This window comes from Pithys albifrons, chromosome 12, assembly GCF_047495875.1.
Source record: "Pithys albifrons albifrons isolate INPA30051 chromosome 12, PitAlb_v1, whole genome shotgun sequence".
Lineage (NCBI taxonomy): Eukaryota > Metazoa > Chordata > Aves > Passeriformes > Thamnophilidae > Pithys > Pithys albifrons.
The window spans coordinates 18,257,021-18,280,266 of record NC_092469.1 but is presented as its reverse complement, the minus strand read 5'-3'; the positions used below and the strand labels follow the sequence as shown (position 1 = coordinate 18,280,266).

General features: G+C 42.9%; 1 protein-coding gene across 2 annotated transcripts in view; it reads right to left on the bottom strand.

Annotated features, from left to right (window-relative positions):
- Positions 1-4,848: 4,848 nt before the first annotated feature.
- CDH13 (cadherin 13) overlaps positions 4,849-23,246 on the bottom strand; it is a 450,489-nt gene continuing 432,091 nt past the window's right edge. Inside the window, exons 13-14 of one of the 2 annotated variants that reach the window (XM_071567404.1) lie at positions 22,660-22,875; positions 4,849-9,824 (exon numbers count right to left, since the gene is read on the bottom strand). In XM_071567404.1, the coding sequence (XP_071423505.1) occupies positions 9,817-9,824; positions 22,660-22,875 (224 nt within the window). In that variant the 3' untranslated portion in view covers positions 4,849-9,816. Of the gene's footprint in view, positions 9,825-22,636; positions 22,876-23,246 lie in introns of those variants that run through there. The other variant, XM_071567403.1, reaches the window with a different exon arrangement.

The window sequence follows — 23,246 nt, the reverse complement described above, 5'->3', positions numbered from 1 at the left end:
CTGTCCAAAATGAGGGGCAAGTTTTCACCCCCTTGAGTCATGGGACATCCTACTTGTAGACAGGGTGACTGTTGGACTGAGTGCTTCAAAATACAAAGAAGAGACTAGCAGGATTCTTCAGTGGTGTTTCCTTAGAGTTTTGCCATCCTTCTTTCATCTCAATTATGAGAAAGAGTGCAAAATACTTTCCATGAAAGTCTGGTTTATAATCAGTGTCTTCTGACCCACAAGGAATTGGACTTGTAAGAAGGTTCGTGGCACAGCAGCCTTTGGGGAGAGCAAACTAACAGGGATCTGCCATGGGCAAAAGATGCTCCATGATTGAGGAGCTGAGCAGGCTGAGAATTCTATTGTCAAGTCTTGGGGCATTTCAGACTTGTTTAAAGCAAAGGGTGCCAAGGGTGGGTCTGCACAGAAACAAAGGATGACTTTGTTATGGAGGTAATACCTGAATCTATTCACTTTTTTTTTGTAGGAGTGTTTTTCCAGACCGTGTGAAGACCCATGTTAGAAAAGACTCCAATTTCCTCCCCCACTTCCTTTGAAAGTAAACCAAAACCCAGAACCCTCAGCAAACCCCTGCAGTGAGAGAACAATCCATCTGCTCAGCTAATGAAGACGACTGGTACGGTCTGTGCTGCCGACTGTCCCCACTTCCATCTCTTTAAAGGTACCAGAATTGCCCCAATTCCCATATTAATTACTCTGCAGTACTGTTTAATTGCATAGTACTTTTTTTCCCCAATGAACTGAGCTTTTAATGAGTATCTGCTGCTTAATAACCAATTAAAATAATAGCCTATTATTGTGTGTGTAATAATGAAGCTCATCACCTTAACTGCTTATATTATATATATATATGCACATTTTATTGCTTTGATTTGAGCAATAAATCTATTACACTCATGTGTGTATCTTATGAGTTATACCTTCACTAAATCATGGCACTTAAATGCACATAATGCCTCCTTCTCCTCTGTAGCTGACTCAGGATAAGAGGCAGAAGAGCTGCAGTAACAAGAGGACTTTGTTTAGAGCTGAAGAGAACGAGCCTTGGATCGCATCCACTGAGCCCCAGAAGACAGAGCTGAGCTCACATTGGCATTGGCTCCAGGTACTCTGCTCATTTGCTAAAGAACAAAGTACCCCGTGCCAAGGAACAGAAATGAGGAGGGTGAGAAAGTGCTGCAGCTCCCCAGGTGTGGGAGTGACGACAGACAACTACGATTAAAAGTAGGTTCATTACAGAGCCGTTAAAAGACCTGATGGGTCTTTAACAAGGTGCCAGGGTAGAGCAGCAGCGATGGCTGGAGGTCAGTGCACATAAACCAGATGAGAACTGTCTTAATTGAGTGAGAAAGAGGGGGGGAAAGCCCAACCAAAAGAAAAACCCTTTCACATGGCATGTTATTGTTTGCTGGGGTTGTTTGATCACCTTGTGCCATTGCTGACTGGCAGCCCAGCAGAACGTGGGGCTGGACATGCTCAGCAGGGCTGGGCCAAGGTGTGATGTGTGGCAGGAGTCTGGGGCAGAGACTGACCTTGCTCAGCGGGCACATGGCAACGGGGCTGCCAACCTCCTGCTCAGTGTCTGAGGGCCAAGAGGGCAACCCCTCACTGGGAAGGGTTCAACTCCCTGAGCAGGGCCTGCTTGAGGTACTGGCATGAGGTGCTTCTGCACCCTGGCTCTCTCTGGTCATCACCCTGAGGTGGCTGAGCTTCCCCAGAGGGTAAATCTCCACCTGGCTCTGCTGCCAGGGCAGTTTGGAACTGTGCCCTCTGTTTCTGTATTTCTGTTGCAGCTCTGTCCCTGTCACTGACACAGGGAGAGGGGGCACTTTGTGGGCTGCTGGCTCTGAAGGCACGAGAGGACACAGCCAGGTGGGTACCCACAGGTCCAAGCCCTGCCAGTGTGATGGTGACCCCCCAGCTCAGGGGGTTTCTCACTAGAGCCATCTCTGGTTTGCCTTCTCCATGCAGATCCAGGGGCAGGGCATTTTCCTACGGATCACTGCAGGTTTTGGCATTAGTGGCAGTGGTAAAACCTGCCAGGCACCGCTCTGGTTCCTACATGGTGTGACTAATGGGCTCAGCTTGCACATGGGAATTTAATGGCACAAAGAGTCTAATCTTTCCTTCAGACACCCTGTCCTGTAACAAGGGTTATTCTAATTACTGCAATATATAGTTTCTACTGGGCTTTATCTATTCTGTCACATTCTCTATGATCCCCACATGAATTACATGTTGTTCTTTTTCTTTTTTGGCAATCACTGATACGAAAGGCTGAGAATCTGTTAATTGGGGCACCTGTTCTCTGGAGCTTTAGCTCAGCATGAAACATGATGACAATTAAGTTACCTCGGAGATCCAGGAACAATTTTAATGTATACTAGCTCATGATGACTTTAAAGAGAAGAAATACTTTATATAATTATTTTATCAATTGGGAGAGGTGGAGTTCAGCTCTTGGGCTTCTGGGGTTTCAGTGTTTCCAGTGGGAAGTGGGTGTCTAAATGCCACCAAAGGTAAACTCCCTTGGTGCCAGCCAAGCCACCCCTGCACACTGGAACCCCAAGGCAGGGTGTAATCACAGGTGGTAATTAGATTACAAACTTAATTATAAATGTCCAGCTACGTTTTACATTCTGAATTTTCAGTATGCCTTGCAGTAATCAAGCAGTCCAAAAGCTTTTTCTTTTCTTGTTTTGGACAGTTTGTCAGAAAAAGAACATCCAGACACAGAACTGGTGGTGATTTCCCCCAACTGCAGGTGGAAAGAGCGAGTTGTGAAATTAGTTGTAACTGGTGAGATTTGCTGTTCTGTACAGAGGGGAACAGGACTGGCCTGGATGTCACTGGTGAGCTTTGCTGTTCTGTACAGAGGGACAGGACTGGCCTGGAGGTCACTGGTGAGATTTGCTGTTCTGTACAGAGGAGCAAGACTGGCCTGGAGGTCACTGGTGAGCTTTGCTGTTCTGTACAGAGGAGCAGGACTGGCCTGGAGGTCACTGGTGAGATTTGCTGTTCTGTACAGAGGGACAGGACTGGCCTGGAGGTCACTGGTGAGATTTGCTGTTCTGTACAGAGGAGCAAGACTGGCCTGGAGGTCACTGGTGAGCTTTGCTGTTCTGTACAGAGGAGCAGGACTGGCCTGGAGGTCACTGGTGAGATTTGCTGTTCTGTACAGAGGGACAGGACTGGCCTGGAGGTCACTGGTGAGCTTTGCTGTTCTGTACAGAGGGACAGGACTGGCCTGGAGGTCACTGGTGAGATTTGCTGTTCTGTACAGAGGAGCAGGACTGGCCTGGAGGTCACTGGTGAGATTTGCTGTTCTGTACAGAGGAGCAGGACTGGCCTGGAGTGACTCTCTGGCTGCTGTGGCCTCAGGGGCACTGAAGGTCACTGGGCACTGTGAGGAGCATGAGTGGGGTCTGGCCAGAGGTGTGGAGGGCGAGGAAGGGCATCCCAATGGCTCTGCAGCAGGAGCAGTGACCCCTGCTTTGTTTCTGCAGGTAAAGGAGGTTGCACTGAAGGCAGAGGGGACTGTTCTCATTTACTGTTGCTGGAGGAAAAACACTAACTGGGTTGAACTGTGCAAAGTTACTGACTCACAGCTGACTGCAATCCAGAACTTGTGGTGTTGGAGGAGACACAAGGAGGTTAAAAGGGCAGCTCAAAACTACCCAGCTAAAAACCACTCAGCATTTTCTCTCTCTGTTAATGTTTCATTGCTTATGGTTTCACTTTGTGCTGTTTCAAACCCCTCCTTTAAGGCAGGAGGCACAGCATTATCTTAGGACAATGATCTCAGCTGAGACCAAAGGAGGTGACACGCTTTTGCTGTGGCTTTCAGGTAATGACCTTTTGCTCAATTACACCACAAGCTTCATGTAGACTCTTTCATCCTCTACTTATTATGGACCACATGAAAAAACACCTTTAGGTTCAAAGTCCAGTGAGGCATCAGCAATAGGCAGAAGCTGGAGGTGGTTTCAGTGACACCAAGCTGCTGGGGCTTGTGCTCAAATGTTTCCTTCTACTGCTGCCCTCCCTCCCCAGCTCCCTCGTTTCTCAGATGTATTAAAAGGCTGTTTTCAGGGATATTCTGCCTTTATGTGGCTCTGTCACTTTAGATAACTTCCTAGAGGATCTAAAAAACAACACACAGGAACGTCAGAAAGGCAACTTTATACTGGAAAAAGAATTCCCTGGTAAAGGGCTGTTTGTGCACCTTTTGTGTCTGGCTGTTCTCTACAGGCTCAGCAGATGGTGGTGAAGGGAAACAGAAAGGAAGTGCAACCCAAATCCATTGGAGCTCCTGCCCACAGCCCAGCCTGGGCACATCTACCCCAGGTTTGGCTCAAGGGAACCTTTGCAATTGAAATGGGGCTTTGGAAGGTCAACTATTGTTGTTACCTGGATATTCAGCTGCTACTTTCTTGTGTGGTCTAAACTTGTTTTTATGTGGTCAGACCACCCCTGGAAATGGCCAAGACCAAGTTGGAGGGGCCCTGAGCAACCTGTTCTAGTGGAAGGTGTCCCTGCCCAGGGCACGGGGATTGGAATGATCTTTAGATCATTCAAAAAGTTATTTTAGAGGTCCCTTTTAACCCAAAGCATTCTATGAGTGTATGATTCTATTTACTCCTCTAACTTCCAGATTTGCATTCTGAAACCATGTGATGATTGATGATGATGATGATGGAGGCTGCAATTCCTCCCTCTCACTAAGAGCAGCCTGGGAGTTTCTGGTGCTTCACACAACCCTTTGCCAGCCTCAAGGTTGTTTTGCAGCCCACCATTCCTGCTGTCCTGCACCAGCAAGCTCTCTGTCCAGACAGAAGGTAAAAGCCCATACATCCTTTATTTGAGCATTTCACAAATAAATTACAAGTTTCTTTGCAACCACGTCATAAATCAAAACGTTTATTTACACCTCAGAAACAGCAAGCAGTTCAGCAACTAGGGCCCAAAGAAGGATTCACTGGAAAAGTAGCTGAATTAAGGATCTTTGAAATCAAACTAAATATTTTCCTCCTTGCTTGAACCTTAAAAAAAGAAAGAAAACCCTAAAAAAATTTCTTGATGGTAACTTAAAGAGACAGAGATTGTTATGGTGTAGATGTGATTAATTATGTTTAGAGGGGGCAGCTAAAGGTGGCATCAACACAACAGGAGGGTGGGGGTAAGGCTGGGGTTTAGTGTGTGGGTTCTTTTGCCTTTTTTCTTTGCTTTAAATCAGACAAGCTGTCCCTTACCTCGTGTTTCCATCCATAACTGAGGGAATTCAACTGCTCATTCCAAGTCCCCATGCTGGATCAGTCCCCCTCCACCAGCATATATTATATATATATATATTTATATGTGTATATCTCTATATATCTACATATATACACACATAGCAGTTGTGCAACTAGAACTTTCCACTGAGAGTCCAGGAGTGCATCCATTCCATGTGGATCCTGGTGGGAGGCAAGAGAACAGTGGGGATTGTGTGCTTACAAAGGAAATAGCTATATCTGCTCTAAATAGAATTGTTAGAATGATGATTACTAATGTATTTTGTGTGTTGATTCTAAAGGTTATAGATGACAGAGTTAATTGAAAGGAAATAATGTCTATTTTATTTATCTTTTTGTTGGCATTGGACAGTATCTCTCAGAGTTTCTAGAGATGCAATAAAAGCAAGATAGGATCAGAGTTTTGCTTTTGGTGTTCTCAAGCTGATGTGACTTTAATATAATTTATATAGTGGGAGCTTTTTTAATTAAATAAGACATTATTAAACCCATTCTGAAAATAGCTTTGCCTTTAGACACAGTGATGTAAAGTCATTTGTGTCCAGATTTCTGCTGTTTCAAGGGGCTGAGTGCATTAGTAACACCAGAGAAGAAAATTGGTAGTTTTCTCTTTTGTAGACAGGAGGTTTTGACAAAGGAAAGACAAAAGTTGTCAGCACAATACGTGTCTTTTTGTAGTCATAAGGTATTCAAGGGCCCTAAAAACTGATTGTAAGTCCATAATTTAATAAATGAGCTTTGTATTATAGTGATCCTGAACTTAAGTGACTACACAAGGGAACAGGACAAATTATTTGGCCACAGCTATTTGAAATAAAGGTTCAAGCCAATTATTCTGGGTGCCTTAGAGCCACACCAAAGTGTGGGGGCACCTGAGCTGCAGGTCCTCTGTATGTCACAAAAGACAGACTTGGATAATATCAAAGCACTCACCAGTCCTCTGACAAATCTTGCAGCTTTGCTGTGCAGAGCTCACCAGTCAAAGCAACCTGTGGGCAGGTTTAGATGAAAAATTTCATCTAAATATGATTAACTGGGTCTCAGTTCCAGTGATGGAGTTGCTCTTTGATTTGCAGCAGTGTAAACACAAGGAGAACAGGGCTCAGAGAGGGCATTGGCCAGTGCTCTGCTCTCACCTCGCTTCCTTCAAACCCAGGAGGAAATTCAGCTCCTTTCCCTTTGTTTTGCTCTCCACACCTACAGTTACTGAACAAAATGCACATTAATAAATGCACACAGGCCTGTTGCAAAAGCACACACAGGAGGTGTTCAGACAAGGGTTCAGTGAACAAGGGCACCACATGGGAGACCTTTCTCTTGCTGAGGAACTCCTCTCACTGATGGTTATTCCAAATTTTTGTTTCAACAGCAGGTAGTCTTTTCAAGGGAAATGATTTTTACACAAAAGTTTTGTGCATGTTACAAAATGATAACCAACAAATTGCCTGCCTTTCTGACTAGACAGCATCACACACCTACAGACATAGACTGAAATAAATGCAGTGACCAAAATAGGTACATAGGAATAAGTGATATGTTATAAAACCAGGAAGCTTGGCTGAACTATTGTTAGAGTTAATTAACCATTAAAAAAAAATTGTAAATTTTCTACTTTTTTCATTTTATTGTCGAAAAATTAATAAATTATTGTTGCTCCTTTGTTTCAGGAAATGGGCATCATTATTTGGAGCCAGAGATGACAACCTTCTTCAGGTAGGAAACCTCAGATTCTGATATGATTCCTCCTTGTTTAACACTCCAGAACGTGCCACGAACTTGTGGTGAATGTTCTCAGGCACAGAGAGGGAGAAACATTCCCATGGCAGCTCCATCTTCTCCTGGCATGCTTGGGCAGTCAGTGCTCAGCTCCATGAGACACGTGGGGAAGGCTGGCAGGGTTTAATGAGGTGCAGAGAGAAAGGACAGTGTGAGGGGAGCCTTGGATGCATCTTGGTTTGGATTCCAGCCCCGGGTCAGAGCCCTCTGCAGGTCCAAAGGCTGCAGTGCCAGCCAGGGAGGAACATCTCTCAGCCTTGGGCACAGAGTGGTGCAAAGAGTCTTCCCACTGGTCAGGTAGTTCCAGGCAGACGATCTTTCCCTTTGTTCCTTGGTTTGGAATGATCCCAAAAAGCTTTGCTTTAAAGCAGAGAAGGGCAGCCTTCTCTGGCCCTCGCCCCCAATGTCAAGGGGTGTCTTTGCAGAGGTGGCTTTTTTTGTGCTGGATAGAGAGAGGAAGAAAGCAAGTAGAAAAAGAGTATTTGTGGGGGAGGATATTATAATTTCTTTTATTCAAGATAGAGGTTTTGTAGATCAAAGCACAGGGTGCAGAATATCTTTGGGTGCAACATACATGTTGGAAATCCAGTGGTGTTATACATTGGTTGAGTTTCTCCTTTTGAAAAATTTGCTTGAAAATAATATATATATAATATATATAATTCTTTTAAAAAGATGTGATTGTTGATGACAAAGCAGCAGCATATGGTTATTACAAGGCATGGGCAGAGAAAGGGAACTCGAAGCTTGCCCATGGTAATCTCTGGGATCAGGCACTTCCCTGCTGGAATGCCTGGAGCTGCCAACAGCCACTCCTGCTGTCCCTGGCCAAGAGAAACTCCCACCAACCCCCAAGTACCACTTTGGTAACTGAGGCACCGAGAGCCTCCTGCAAGAGAAACAGAGTCAGGGGGAGATTCTCCTTGCCCAGGACTGCAGGAGTTAAGCTGGAAGAGAAAAATCAGTTCCTGTCTGAAGGCAGCTCAAATCTGGTTGAGAAATCTACAACGTTAGGAAAGCTCAAGACACAAACTCAATTCTCCTCTGTCGCTGTTGTTATTACTCCTTTTTGATTAAAAAAAGAAAAAAGAAAAAAAGACCTGTTTTATATTTGGTACAATACAGGAATTCAGAGAAAAGCTATTGTACAGCAGATTTTAACCACCAACACACATTTAATATCTAGTGTAGCATTTATGGAGAACTAAATGTATGTTTGGACTTTTTAATGCTTCCAAAAATTTTTACTACTGAAACATAGACATGGTGTGGAAGATATGCTCATAATCTCACTGTAGTAAAGATGACATACAGTATGACTCATAAGTACTGTAAAAATGCTAACTAAAGAATGCAGCTGCAAAGTTCTATTGCATAAGGAAGCTTTCTTATTTAAACTTTAAATAAGCAAGTTTATTAAAATATTCTAAGACACTTACCTTACCCTAGTTACTGGCAAGCTCTAATAAAAGCCACAGTCTGTCACTAGTATACTTCTTTGTGTTAATTTTATAAAAATTTGGTGTGAGCTCTGATGGATCATTTACAATTTATTAACAAGATGATCATCTTGGTACAGTTAGAAGGGTTTTCTGACCTTACATGCTCACAGAATAAAAAAGGATCCATATTCATAGAGAACAAACACCCTTTTCTTCCCCATGTCTGCAAACAAGTGTGGTAAGTTCACACACACAAAGAAATGCTCTTGTTACTCTTAACTGGAAACTGTGTGTACATGTGTATGTATGTATATATATATTCAAAACTATCTATATGTGTGTTTGGGAGGGTATTTATAGCGCGGGGCAGCCGTGACCTGCTGAGTGCTCTGCAAACACTGAGCTTTGGCTGCTCTCCTGCAGACATGTGCCCACCTCCCGTGGCTGCAGAGCTGGCAGAGGCTGAAGTGTTGGCAGCAGCCCCAGCAGATGCTTTTTGCCCCCTTTAGCCCCTCTAAAAGCAGGTCCAGCGCTGCCCTTGATGCCCCTCCTGGTGGGTGGCACCGGCTGCTCCTCCTGGACCACAAACTCCCCTTGGGGCAGAAGGAAAGCAGTTCAGAGCAGGAACAAGCCCAGGGGACTGGTATTTCTTGTTTGCTGAACCTGAGGTACGAGAAGAGCCACGGCAGAGCCCTGGGCTGCCCTCTTTGTGCCAGCAGAGTGGTGGGATGGCACTGGGGGCTCTCCTGGCCACACCAGAACCAGCAAATGCAGTAGGTTTAGCCATGGTAGAACAGGTACAATTCATCTGTGGCTGGGTTACTCTGCTGTCTCCCCTGCACGCTCCAGATGAATATTTTATAAAAGCTAAACCTGTGGTAGAACTCTCTATATAAATATATATATATATACATACACTCATACATATACAAATACTAACCCACAGACAAAATATTTTCTGAACAGTTGAATAGCAACAAGTCAACAGATAGAAAAAAATGGAGTCAATCCGTTTTCTGCTCCCCCAAGGTCGGGTTTAGATGTCACAGTCTTTGAACATTCAGAGAAAACTGGTGTAAACCTCGTGTGTGGCAGGAGGAGTCCAGGCCAGGGGATGGATGGGGCAGAGGCTGTGGAACACCAAGGGGCAGATCGAGTGAGGCTGCAAATGGAACTGGAGCAACTGAGGCCGAGAGTGAAGAACAGGAACTGTAAACTGAGATCTTCAGATCTGACGTTTCCGTCTTCTCGTTGCCATGGCAACGTGGCAGGACAGCTCGGGATGGCAGGAATCCTTACAGACCTGGAGGGTGGGACAGGGGGTCAGTATGGCCATGCAAATCACAGCAGCTTTTAACTGCTTGGGGTCCCCCCCCCATTAAATCACTGATTGAGTAATTAAATATAAATTATCTGGGCTCAGAAGCAATTACAGGTGAAAGCAGAAATCTCCAAGAGGAAACCTCAGAATGTCACCTGGGGCATTGAGAGTCATTCTTTGCAGAGAGAGTGCTCAGGCATTGGAATGGGCTGCCCAGAGAGGGGGTGGATTCCCCATCCCTGGAGGTTTTTCAGCTGAGCTTGGCCGTGGCACTGAGTGCCATGATCTGGTAAAGGGACTGGAGTTGGACCAAGGGTTGGACTTGATGATCTCGGAGGTCTTTTCCAACCCAATCCATTCTATGATTGTAGCAATATTCCAGAAGGTGTAGTGAGGAGGTGTGAGCATAAACCTGGAGCCAGGACCTGCCTGTCCCCCTCTGACACCTCCATCAGTTCTGTCAGTGCAGAGCCTAGGAGCCCTTCCCTCTCCTGCAGACACACTGACAGTCAAAGGGCAAAACCTTTGGAAAAAGAACACACCTCTAGTGCTTTTTACTTTGTGAAAATACCAGGGAATAAAATCCTTAGCATTAATATAGTTAGACAAGCACAAATGGATTTTTAAATTTAAATTAGGAGAAGTGCCACAACTTGAATTCTTGTGCATATTTTAGATGGGCATTCTGATAATACCAAGGCAGTAAAGAAATTGTGTTTTGGGGCAAGTCAAATTTAATATAATTATTTATTGTTTTACTTTATCTGTTTCTTTCTTGCTATTGCTTAAATTGCCCTCAATATTGTCTTTTTCCAGCTAGGGCTTGCCCAGATGGGCTGAGCAGCAAGGGAGACACCTGGGAGGATGAGCCACACCTGCCTGGCCTTTCCCTGCAGCACCACCCCTGGAAACCAAAGGTAAGCAAAGCAAACTGAGCAGGTGTAAGAAATGCACAGAGGGACTGATGGATGGGCTCACTGAAGTGAGAAGTTTTGCCAAGATTTCCAAATGGGATAAAATCTGGAATTGCTTGGCATGCAGATTTTTAGCATGCTGTTTAAAGGAATGGTCTGGCCACAAACTCAGGATCTTGACATACATACAGGAGATTTATGATCATGACTCTCAAAGTGTGGATATATTTGGATTAGGACTAAATTGTCACAAACAACCTGATCTCCTGGGGTGGTGAAAAGAAAGAGTTTGGGACTCTGGTCTCACAGAGCACCTGAAAAATAGCATTTCCAGATCTCAATGAAGCTCAGTGTCATTAAAGGGCATTTGTTTAAACCTGGCTCAAAAGAACTAACACTTGGCAAAGCTCCTGTGAATCCTTAGGAGATCCCTGGAGGTTTTCCTGCTAAGGACAGGCACTTGTGCATGATGGATGAACAGCAGCTGTGGCACTGAATTTCTGTACAATCCACAGGCTGAAACTTCACCAGAGGAATCTGTCAGCACAGAATTTATAAGTATCTCACAAATTCAAGCAGCCAGTACCTGCTTCAGCAACAGCTTGTAAATAAAGGGCAGTATTTGCTGATTTATGTGCAGACCTGAAGAAAAGCTTGTATATTTTACATCATATTGACAGATATAATGGATGTTATTACCGTCTCATACATGTTTTCTTTCCTTAGTAAATGATTTATAAAAACTAGTTAGTTCAGCTCTAATTATGCATCTGTTTTTTCCTGTGCTGGTGCTCTATTGAAGGCCAGTTTCTCCCTCTCCCAGTAGAAACATTCTTTTGATCCTCCCTCTTACCCCACCTGCCTCTTCAACAACCACCTCATTCCTTCCCCCTTTCACCTCAAAGCTCTACAGTCTCTGCCTGGACTGTCTTTCCACTGAAATTGCTGCTCAGCCTCATCCTTCCTGACCTACCAGCCACTTCCACCCATTTAATCATGGGCTTGCAAACCTGATGACCCCTTGGCTCCTGTCATTATCTCCTCCTGTCATTTTACAATGATTTCTCTAATCATTTTTCCAGCATGTCCTTCTGTCTCATTTCTCCACTCCAGTTTTTTTGGGAAACCCTTTCCCCCCATTCATTTTCTTCCTGACACTATTCCCACCCACTCAGCCACCACATCAGTGCTGACAGCTCAGAGATCTTACTCTCTTTTCCTGCTTTTCCACTTAGTCCAAAGTGTCAGCCTCAAACTCTGACAGTTCTGCACAGCCAACAGCTCTGAACCCTTTCCCCAAATCACTCCCTTCTAGTCCATCCTTTGATTGCTCAGGACAACATTATCATCATCCTGCCCCTTGTTCAGGCTTGGAAACAGAAGCAAACAGGAGCAGGTTTTTGTCATGGAATCTCCTCTCCAGGTCTGTATATTTGGGTTTTGTCAATCCAGAGGATTCTTTTTCACACATTATCCCAAAGGGCTTTTTCTCCAGCCATTCCAACAGCTCAGTCTCCTGCCCAGGCTCTCCTCAGTGGGCAGGTTTGCAGCAGCTTTTCTGAGCCCCTGACACATTGAATTGTTGCACATAAAGCTGCTCAAAACCTGCTTCTGTCCTAGAGAGAAGCTCTTCTAAATTCTGGTTTCTGTGCTTTAATAACAGAGTGTCAATAACTAATTTTTTCAGCAAATAGTCTGATGTGGTCACGTGGAGTGTTATTGGCCAAACATTCTGGCCAGTAACTCCCTTAACACAAAATCTACAGCAATCAAGAGCAAGCAAATATTGCAGAGTAAAATCAGCCCTGAATGTGAGCAGATCTGCTGAAAGCAGCACAACTGCTCTGTTAGAAATTCTGATAAGCCTCTGGTCCATATCTAAAATCTCTGTTCTGCCAGCTGGATGTTCAATGTTTATTATTGTTTTCTCTGTAGGAAGTGTCGTTTTCTTGTTTATTTTTCTTTTTCTTTATTCTCCCCATAAAGAAGGACCAGATGAAAGCTCCAGAAAAACACAACCCCAAATTATTGGGATCTACTCTCATGTGAGTCCTGGTTCTAAATGGCTGTCCTAAGGATTCCTAGTCTTTATCCACTCACTTCAATATAGATGTATTGGGTTTTAGTATTTTTTTTTTACCCATTCTTGTGTATTTTATAACACACATGATTTAAAATTTGCAGCTGACAACAGCACATAAAAGATATTAGTACTTAAGGAATAGTGTGAGCATAAAATGTGCAGATTTGCTGATCAGTGTGAACAATCTCTTTTAAGAACTCAATGCCCTGCTAAGCCTGTGCCTGGCAGGGTTAGATCTGCACACTAATGATAATTACACCTAGTAATTATTTTATTTTCTTTTTATTGCCTCTGTCTCCATAACTGGTCTCAGCACTGCAAAATTATTACACACCATGTGTTGCCTGAGATGGGATTTCTGTCTCCCTGCCCCAGGGAATTTGCTGCCCAAGGCTGAGGGACCTTCAAGCCTCCAAGGTGTGGGCTGTGCATTGTTGCTCTCACTGCCCACCCCCCCTTCCCTTGGGGTCTCTGGGGTGGCACAAGCAGCACCAAGCAGAGCTACATGGAACTCCTTTCTCCAGGAATCTCTCTCCCTGGAATCTCTACTGTGGTGTTCACCAATTTTATGTCACAGTTCTCTGCTCTGCCTCTCCAACACTTGAGAGACACATTGAAGGTAACAGAGAGGTAACAGTGACAAAGGCAGGGCTGGTGCTGTGTTTGTTGTCACAATTATGACTATTCTGGTTAATGGTCTCAGAGAAGAAGGCAGAGCACTTTATAAACAGCTGCTGCCTGTTGGAATTAGTGCTTTGGCTCTGGAAGGGGATGTTTGTTTTGCTGGTCAAGAAAACTCACAAACATTGTCTGTGTTTATCTGGATCTAATATACTAACAGTATTATTAATAGTTAATTATTATTAATAATAATATATGAATTGTTTAGGGGAGGGAGATTCACAATTTAGAAACTTAAGTGGAATAACTCCCTGTTTCTACTCTCACCAAAGTCTGTTGGTGTTGACTGTACTTGGAAGGATAAAAGAGTTGCTGTGGTGGCAAAAGCCACCTGACAAACCTGGTCTGGAAAAGGTGGAGGCCACCCAAGGCCCAGCAAGGGTTGGTAATATTGATCTCTTGAGCCCACAGCCACCTGCCTGTCTCACAGGGGGCTAACTCAAGGCTTGCTCCTTAGCCTGATCCAAGTGAGAGAAGAAAATGGAAGAAAGAAATGCACTTTAAGACAAAGATTTCAGAGTGCCCATCCTGGGAAAAAGGCAAACAGTAGCCTGTAACTTCACTCACTGTGGTCCAGGTTGCCAAGAGCTCCTGTGCCAGCAGAACCCTTCCCATCAGCCACTGAACAACCTTGTTTGCAAAGCAGCTCCTGATTTCAGAAAATGCTTTGGTGTTTCCCAGGCTCTCCAGCTCTCCCTGCTGCAGCCTTAGCTTTCTCTGAACATAATAGTGACTCAATTCCCTGCTTTTTTTTTTAAAGAGTCAGGTCTAAATTGAGTAATTAAAAGCCTTTGAAAGATGTGCTCCTCATGAGACCAAACTCACCCCTGTTACACAGACTGTTTCTCCACTGCAGTTCAAACCTCATAAAAATTAAAGGCATTTAAGTTTCTCACTGACCCTCTGTACAGGACTGAGCTTTGCACAAGATGCATTTATCCTTTAATTCCCATTAAAAGAAGAGGTAATGCAGCTGGAGTTGGGAGTTCAACTCATGCATGCAACATTTCTTTCAATTAGCCTTTCATCAGAAGTATTATATTAATCTTGCATAATTAAAAGTCAGCATTACATCACAGACTTCATGGAAACCTCAGCAATGTTAACGAGGTAATGCAGAAATGATAGCAGAGATCACAACTGTGTTTGTGATTAGGCAGCTAATCAACACCCAGGTTCTTCTTTCCTGGATTTACCAGCTGTAAAAGGTCATTAATTAGAGCCATAGTTATTAAGTTTAGCCTTCAAAAAATATAAGTGATTTTCGTGTGTATCACTGGTTGGACTTTCAGGGGTGGTTTTTACCACCAGAAGTTTCCACCATAGTTCTTTAAATTATATTTCACCCCAAATGTCACTGAATTTGACAGGCTGACACAGCTGTTCCCTATGGATCCCCCGTGTCCTCATCCTGCAATTAAGGACATGCCAGCCAGAGCAGTTGGAATGATTGTGGCTGGAGAAACTCCTGATCTCACTGGATGGGAATACCTGGGGAAAAAACACTCTATAAGGAAAGAGCTATAAATAGGTTTATCCTGAAAATTTGCAGCCAATAACATCATCTCTAACTTCTTTCTTGCTTCTGTAAGAGATGATTTCAAAGTTCTTAAAAAGCAGTGAACACACCAGTGCTGTGTGTGTGAAAGGAGTGGCTGCTCCCAGCCCAGGGGGCTCTCATGGCTCAGGGTCAGCATTTCCTGCTTCTCCTCTCCCCTGGCATGTTCTCACATACACCCCCTGAGTAAGGAGGGGCCCCAGAATTGCATAAAAGAGGCACAGCTGAGAGAAAAGTTGCTCAGGTGGAGTAAAATTTTAACTCTGCTTGAGAATTCAGAAGTATATCAAATAAATATATCAAATAAATATATCAAATAAATATATCAAATAAATATATCAAATAAAGCATCTGCCAATAAAATTCCTGTTCACCAGGGATGTGTCTTACCAGGGGTGGGGGGGCATTTCCTAGGGTAGAATTACTAAGATGTACTAAATTTTTTTTTTTTTAAAAATAGATATGAATTTTAGTTGGATACTTTTCCAAAGCAATGTCAGGTTCATTCAACCAACAGGGAATAAATTCTTCCCTCCTTTGGGAATAAATTCTTCCCTCCTTTTCCAGCTCTGTCAACACCAAACGAGTGCAGGGGTGGCTGCTGCAGCCTGGAACTGTATTTTCTAACCTGATAAATGTACCTGAATGGTTGAAAATGTTCAGCAGGTGAAATGAGTAAGTTCAATTTGGAATAGCAGCATCGAACAAGTCTCCTAATTTCTCATATTTATGCTGAAAATGCATCAAATACACCAGTGAGCCAACCCTTAACTGCTCAGGCAGGCAGGGCTGCTCTGCCACAGCAGCACAGCTGAGATCAACAGCAGTTTTACATAAGAAGAACATGAACATAAGTAGTCCAGACACATCCAGATCTGTAGGTATAGACTAATCCCAGCTTGAAATACTAAAATAATCATCTGAAGAAATTCTTTTTAAGTAAGAATAAAAAAAAAAAATAAAAGTGAGGGAAGTTTCTTGCTTAGAAGCCTCAGAAAAGGGAAAATGAAATGAGAAAATTGGCAGGTTTGGCTGTCGAGGCCAACGTGCCTGTTCCAGATTTTAAGAACTACTCACTCATAAGCACATCACTTACACAAGTACTAATGAGTGACACATCCTAATTAAGCATCTGGATAAAGTAAGGCTTTAAGATGTAGCCTGAAATATTCCAAACATCAATGGCCCTTTAAAGGACTTTGTAAGTATTCACTGTGTGGTAGAGAAGCAAAAGCAACATCATCAAACCTTTAGGCATAAAAAATCTCCTCCTTTCATCTTTAGTATCACATCTAAAGCTGAATAGCAAGAAATTGAGTTGTTTGGATGTTACAGTGTGAGGAAATAACCAAGGACAGAGAGAGTGAAAAGAAACAAACACCCCATGGTGTGCAGGAGTCATTGAGGAGAGAAAGAAATACTTAAACTGGTCATTTATTCAGTTGTAGTTTTTAGTCATAGGCCACTCCAGAACAGTTCAGATGATAACGATCTGAAGTTCAATATTTATGTGGCCTTAAGAGGTTGTTCAGAAAAGAAATACGAAATATTATATCTCACCAGTAACTGTGGAGAAAATGAAAACATAAAAATGTTCATTTGAGTTCCCAGCACTAAATGGTCTATCAAACCAATCTCTTTAAATGTCCATTCCATGCCTACGGAATGAGCATCAGGAGCAACATTGCAGCTCTTGGGCAGGAGCTCCATTTGCTGCAAACATCCTTCTCTTTTGCATTCCAAACACACATCTTCTAAACTGTCCCATTCTTTCATGGCTGGGCTCCTGGCACGTGTTTGGATGGTTTGGAATGTGTGTAAAATGCCATTCCCCACCTAATTGACTCGATGAAAGGTGATGTCATTAAGCACATTTTAAATACGCCGATGTACAATTTGGGGGGATTTCTATTTGTCATGTCCCCGTGACTGGGTGTACAAACATCCCATCTCCAATCATGGACTTCCAGATGGACTCCTGGGCCATTTCAAGCCCCATTAACTCTAGGTGGGCTCCCAAAGCCAAGTGCAAACACTGCAGGGCTGACTAACCCTGCAGAGAAATCAGAGCAATGGACACAGCTCTAAAAAGGCTCAAATTGAATGAAATCCCTTAACCCCCAAACCATCCTTTCCTTCCTGCAGTTTAATCAACCAAGATCATTGAGGAGACCAATAAAAACAATCCTTTTCTCTTACAGGCATCTGAAAAAGCCTCTCTATCAGTGATTTTTAGCAATAATGTTATTATGGCCCAAAGGATCTCTAACGAAGATAATAAGCATTAAGAGGAACAGTGGGTATTGCTGTGTTGTTATTGGGTTTGGGAGGGGAGATTTATATCACTGAATTCATTAAATTTCAGTAATCATTTCAGCATCATTTAGCTGCTACTTTAAGTACCTCCATGGTCTGTGCTGCAACACAGGAATGTAACTCAAATTAGAGCAGTGCAAAATAAACCCCACCCCAACAAACCACCCTGGGCAGCAAAACTCTGCCCTTCTTGGGAGGTTTGGAAATTCTGGGCAGCACAGGGATGTTTTATTTCTCAAAAGAGGCAAAATTTATCTTGCAAACTTCTCTATTCTTGCTAATAAACCTTTTTTTTTTCAATTAAATATTATTCTGAAAAGTAGAAAATTGCTGTAGAAGATGACAACAGAAGCAACAAAAGAAAGAAACAAGAAGCAGCATTTTTAGCAAATTCTCTGTGGGAAGGGTTCCTCTGAAGCTTCTTTGGAACTCTGTGGAACAGGGATGAACTTTTTCTTGGTAAAAAATAAAATTCTACTGTAAAAACTACACAACAGTTGAGCCCTGAAAACAATATCCCACCTGATTGTCTAAAACTGAGCTGAGTAATTCACACCAAAGGCTGAAAACTGGGAATGTGCAGGTGACAAAAGTGCACTTGGAATGGAAAGAGCAATGACCTGAAAGGTCCTTTCTAGCTGAAACCTGCTCTGCTTTGCCTTCCTCTGATGCCACCCAGGAATTCCCTGTTTTTCTCCAGCCATTTGATGTTCCTGCCCCAGTGACATCAGATGTACCTGAGCCACAGATGGTGCTGCTGCTCTGAGGAGGAGCAGGAGGAGGATGACACTGCACATGAACTCTGCTGTCCAGGCTCGAGTGAATTCAAACCCACAGTCTGAGAATTCAAAGGCTTTGGTGAAGTTTGAATAACACAAACATCATTTTCAAGGGAAAAGAAAAAATGTATTTTTCTATTGACCCTGTAGCTGCATCCCTCAAATTAGAAAAAAAAAACATTTTGGTGAGGAACAGCAGGAATTAAATAGGAAAAGTTTGGGGAAATGAATAAGGAATTAAATTCCAGGGTATCTCTAAGGCTCCTTTGCAATCACAGCACAGACATCTGTGTGTCTCTGTTTTCCAGCACACCTGAGGCCTTTCACCCTCAGTTTAACAAATTAATTCCAATGTAGACACCTCCAGCTTATTTAATTTCTTCCTGGCAGTATTTCCCCCCCAGTCTCACACCTGACTCTCTGTTCAGAATACTGGAATACTTTACTTAGTTCAGTTCAAGTCAACTCTTCCAGCTTTGCCACGTGAACTAAAGAAGGGTCACATCAAAGCTTGACAGTCAACTGAGATACAAAATTGTGGTTTAAAGTCCAGTCTTTTCCTAACAAGGGATTTTAAGTATAATATTGTGTCTGTGGTGGTTCTTTTAGCCCCTGCATTCCACACATACCAATCCAACTTGGTCTTTTATGTTGTTAGAATATAAAAGGAAATATGAGATGCAATTCTCATTCAATGATTATGCAGTTAAGCAAAATAGTTATTATAAAATCAAAAGTCCAGAATTCAGATACTCTTTTAAACAGTAACAATATAAATAATTTCTAATTTATCTACAGCTTACTCTGCCAGCTGGAGTGGTTTTTTTCTCATTAGGCCCGTGGCAGTTTTTGTTGCTGACTTTGTTATGACAATATACACAAATTTGTTTTTATCTTAATCTTCTACTATTTAGCTTGGTTTATTTTCCCTTTTTCTCCATCCCTCATCCTTGTGGAGGGTTGCAGTTGTTCTCTTACTAAAAATGATCAGGAGCCTTCCAGAGGGAACCTGTTTGTAATTCTGGTGCTGTGGAGTGTAACACTTTTTTTCTATTAATTCTGCACAGAACTATTTGAGCTGTGTCAGTTGAAAATATGAGATACCTGAGACAGCCCAGCAGCAGGGACAGGAACAGGAGCAGCCTCTGACCCAGCCCCAGCCATGCTACAGGACACACTTTCTCTTTCTCCCACTTTTTCTCATCCCTAAGTAACCCATGTCCACAGTCCTTCTCCCTGATGGGGAACCCAGACCTATCTGTGTATCTGTTGTTAAATTCTAAATTATATCTGAACATTTTGGTCCTGTCTTGTGTCTGATAATGGAGAAGAACAGGTGACAGAGATGCCATTACAGTAGGTCTCATCTACAACATGGTGCCTGCATTAACAGCAGGTGACTTTGAATATTCCTTCCAATATTTGTTACCCTTAATTATTGTAACTTTGGAAACTCCTCTTCCTATCCCCTGTGCATCTTTCCAGCAATCACCAGCAGTGATTAGTTCGATTAAGCACAAAATATGCAAAGATACTCCTTTTTTTTTTTCCAATCAAATCTGTATTCAGCATCTTTCAGCTCCACCAAGCACTTCACTGTTTTGATATGGAAAACCAGCAATCTGCCCAGATACTTTGGCATCTTATACTTTCTATTTCTGGCTGACAAGAAGTCCTGAATTTTTCTTGTTCCAAGTATATCTACCTTTGCAAAGGCTCCTGGGCATCCCTGGGCCTGTATCCCATTATCCCTCAATGCAGAGCTCAGTGGGGTACCCATAGAACAGGGGGCACTGCTGCTTTTTGCCTGCATTTCACTTTTAATCAGGCTGCTCAAGTCTGTGCTCAGATCCTCCAGAAATCTGCCACATCTGACTTCTTTCATGATTTAGGAAGGAGGCACCTCTTCTAAGCATAGATAATAATTGCACCATTTAAATGATAATCCCGAGATGTTTTCTGCAGGGAAGATATTCATGCAGGGCACTTTTCCCACAAGCAGCTCTTTCCCAGGGCTATCCATCCTCACACCAGATGTCAAATCCAAAAAGAAAGACTTTGGCATGAATAACAAAGTTCATTTGACTGAAGGATTTACCTCCCAGGAACAAGAGCCTCATAAAACATAAACATTGGGAGCAAAGTGAGCCACGTAAGGGCTTTTGCTAAAATTAAACCCATAAGTTGCCACTAGAAATGGGATGTTTCATCTGTTCAATAAGCACTAAAGTTCTCTTTGTTTTTATGGCATCATAATCTTTGATTACTCTGATAAATATTTGGACTATACAAAACATTGCAATGGAACTAATCACAGTTATCAAAAAAAAAAACCAAACAAAAAACAACTGTGTGTGGAAATGAATTGAGAATGCAAAGAGAGCTGCCCATTTCAGAGAAGTTCAAACACAGAGTCACGTTATTTTAACTGGATCTCACCCTCTTCCTTTTATTCCATGGAGTCATTTACACCTGAGGAAAATGGTTCTGAAAGTTGTAATGCTCCCTGGCTTTGCATAGGTAACAATTCCAGAGAGGGAATATCAGCCATGGAATGCCCTTTCAGATGCCAGGACTGCCCTCTGCCCACAGCTGAGATGGAGGAGAATTGTGGTCAACTCACAAAGTGCTTTCCAATACCTTGAACTGGCTTCATAATTCCAAGGGAGGGAAATGATCAGACTTCTTGGAGAGCTATAAAAAAACCCCCCATGAAAACAGCAACTTTCTAAAGTAGAAAACTTTTCTCTACTTCATTGTGTTCTGAGCAGATGCATTAATGTAAATAAAGTTCCTGTGCAAATCCTGTGAGATAAGAAGGCAATTCCAGTGGTGTAAGTCCAGAAACACTCAGGGAGTGGGAACAGGAATGGACTCAAGCCAGTGGGCTGCAGTTTCCCATCCTGAGTACATTCCCATTTCATCCCTGCACATTCCCATCTCATCCCTGCACATTCCCATCATGAGTACATTCCCATTTCATCCCTGCACATTCCCATCCTCAGTACATTCCCATCTCATCCCTGCACATTCCCATCATGAGTACATTCCCATCTCATCCCTGCACATTCCCATCATGAGTACATTCCCATCTCATCCCTGCACATTCCCATCTCATCCCTGCACATTCCCATCTCATCCCTGCACATTCCCATCTCATCCCTGCACATTCCCACCATGAGCACAGTAGTGGCACGTGCTGGCAAATGTGTTTAACAGGCACTTCTGCCAGCTCAAGTTTGCCTTTGCTTCCAGCAGACTAAACCCACAACAGCTGAAGCACAGCCAGGGCAGATATTTTAGATGTCACTGATTGAGAGTAAGAACATGCATCTGCATTTAGCATTTATGCAATCCTTTTCATCTTCAAAGAGCATCACAAACATTAGGCAGGACCAGCTCTCTTACAATGACCTTCATGCTAACCTTTGGGATAAAAGCAGTACACAAGGAAAAAGAAAAAGGACAAGATGTGTGATCCAGAATTACAGCAAGGCTCAGATGTGGAATCCAGAATACAGCAAGGCTCAGGTGTGTGAAGGATTTCTGCCTCATGGTGGATTCTGTCTCATGGAGAATTTCCCTATGGCTCAGGTATTAAATCACCACACAGTGTATTTTAGTCACATGAAATGATGATAATTATCCTCGAATAACTGATTTACTATTATAGTTATAAGTAACATCTATTCCTTTCTTTTTACTAGATAAGGAAATAAAAAATAATACAACAGCAAAGACTTTGCTGGCAGCTGTCACAGCACCAGCCAGGGGCACACCCAGGTGAGATTCCATGGCTTTGAATTCCTACCCAAGTCATCCTGGGATTATTTTCTTTTGAACTTCTTCCAATTCCAGTTAGGAATTTTGTAAATCTTTCTCAGGAGCAACAGAAGCTTCTTTAGCCTGTCAGTTCTCTGTACCCTCCAACCCAGACTGGCAATTGGATTTTCTGTTCTGGGAGGTTCCAAGCCCAGAATCTCCAGTAAGTTTCTCACATTCACTTGCCCCCTTTATGCAGAGGAGTAGATTGGAGCAGACACTCCTGCTTTTGCTGGTGACCCAGAACAGCTATTGCTACATGAACACCTTTCATCTCCTGTTTCTGGCTTTGCATTGAATTGAAGTGGGGAGAGATGAAAGCAAGCATCTCACAAATCTGCTCCTACAGCTGCTACTTGGCAGTTTATCATATGCTAGTTCTAATTCTCTTTGATTCTTTCTAAAATTATTGCTTCTATTTCTCAATTTGACAATCAGGCTTTCATTGCTATTTTTTCACTATAAAAAAACCCAAAACCCAACAACAAACCAAACCATCCCCCATCTTTCTCACAGCTATTCCTTCAGGGAAAAAGAACCCAAACTCACTGCATTGGGATATCAGTGTAGGAACTGACCTTCTCCCTTGGTAGGATTCCTTATGCAGAGTACAAATGAGCAGACAAAGAGCACTTCATTACTTACAGCTGAGCACAAGACTTACACAATAAACTGAGGAGTGAGAGGAGGACGAGGCTCAGGCTGATGTGAAGGGCATCGCTTGCACTGCAGTCCATTTTGGATTTCTTGCAGGAACACACTTGTAATTTCAGTTCTGTGTTGTTAGTCAGAGGGGGTTTGCCAGAATCTGTCACTGAGATTGGGATGTTGTAGTTGGCCTTTTTCAGGTTTTGAAGCAGGACGACCTGGGCATGAGTATCTGCAAAGGAGGAGGGGAGAATGAGCCAGATGGTGCTTGTGTGGAAGGGAAGAATCCTCTGTAAACAACATCACACCTGCCAAAGTTAGGTATGGAAATGAAGAAGAAAATGAGAAGACTCGAAGAAAAAGGTAAAAGAATGAAATTGGAGGTAAAAAGAAGCTGTACAGAAATTCTGTCATGGGCTCAAAGTTAAAAGGAAATTTAATCCAAACCCCACCAAAAGAAAAGATTTCTAAGAGCCCCTTTGGTTTAAATACATTATTTGGTCTGCACATAATTGGCAGAAGTTGCCTGTGAAAGCTTATACATTAATGAAACACTAAGGCATTCACCCCCAAAGCAAGAAGAGAGGAAAATATATTTACTTG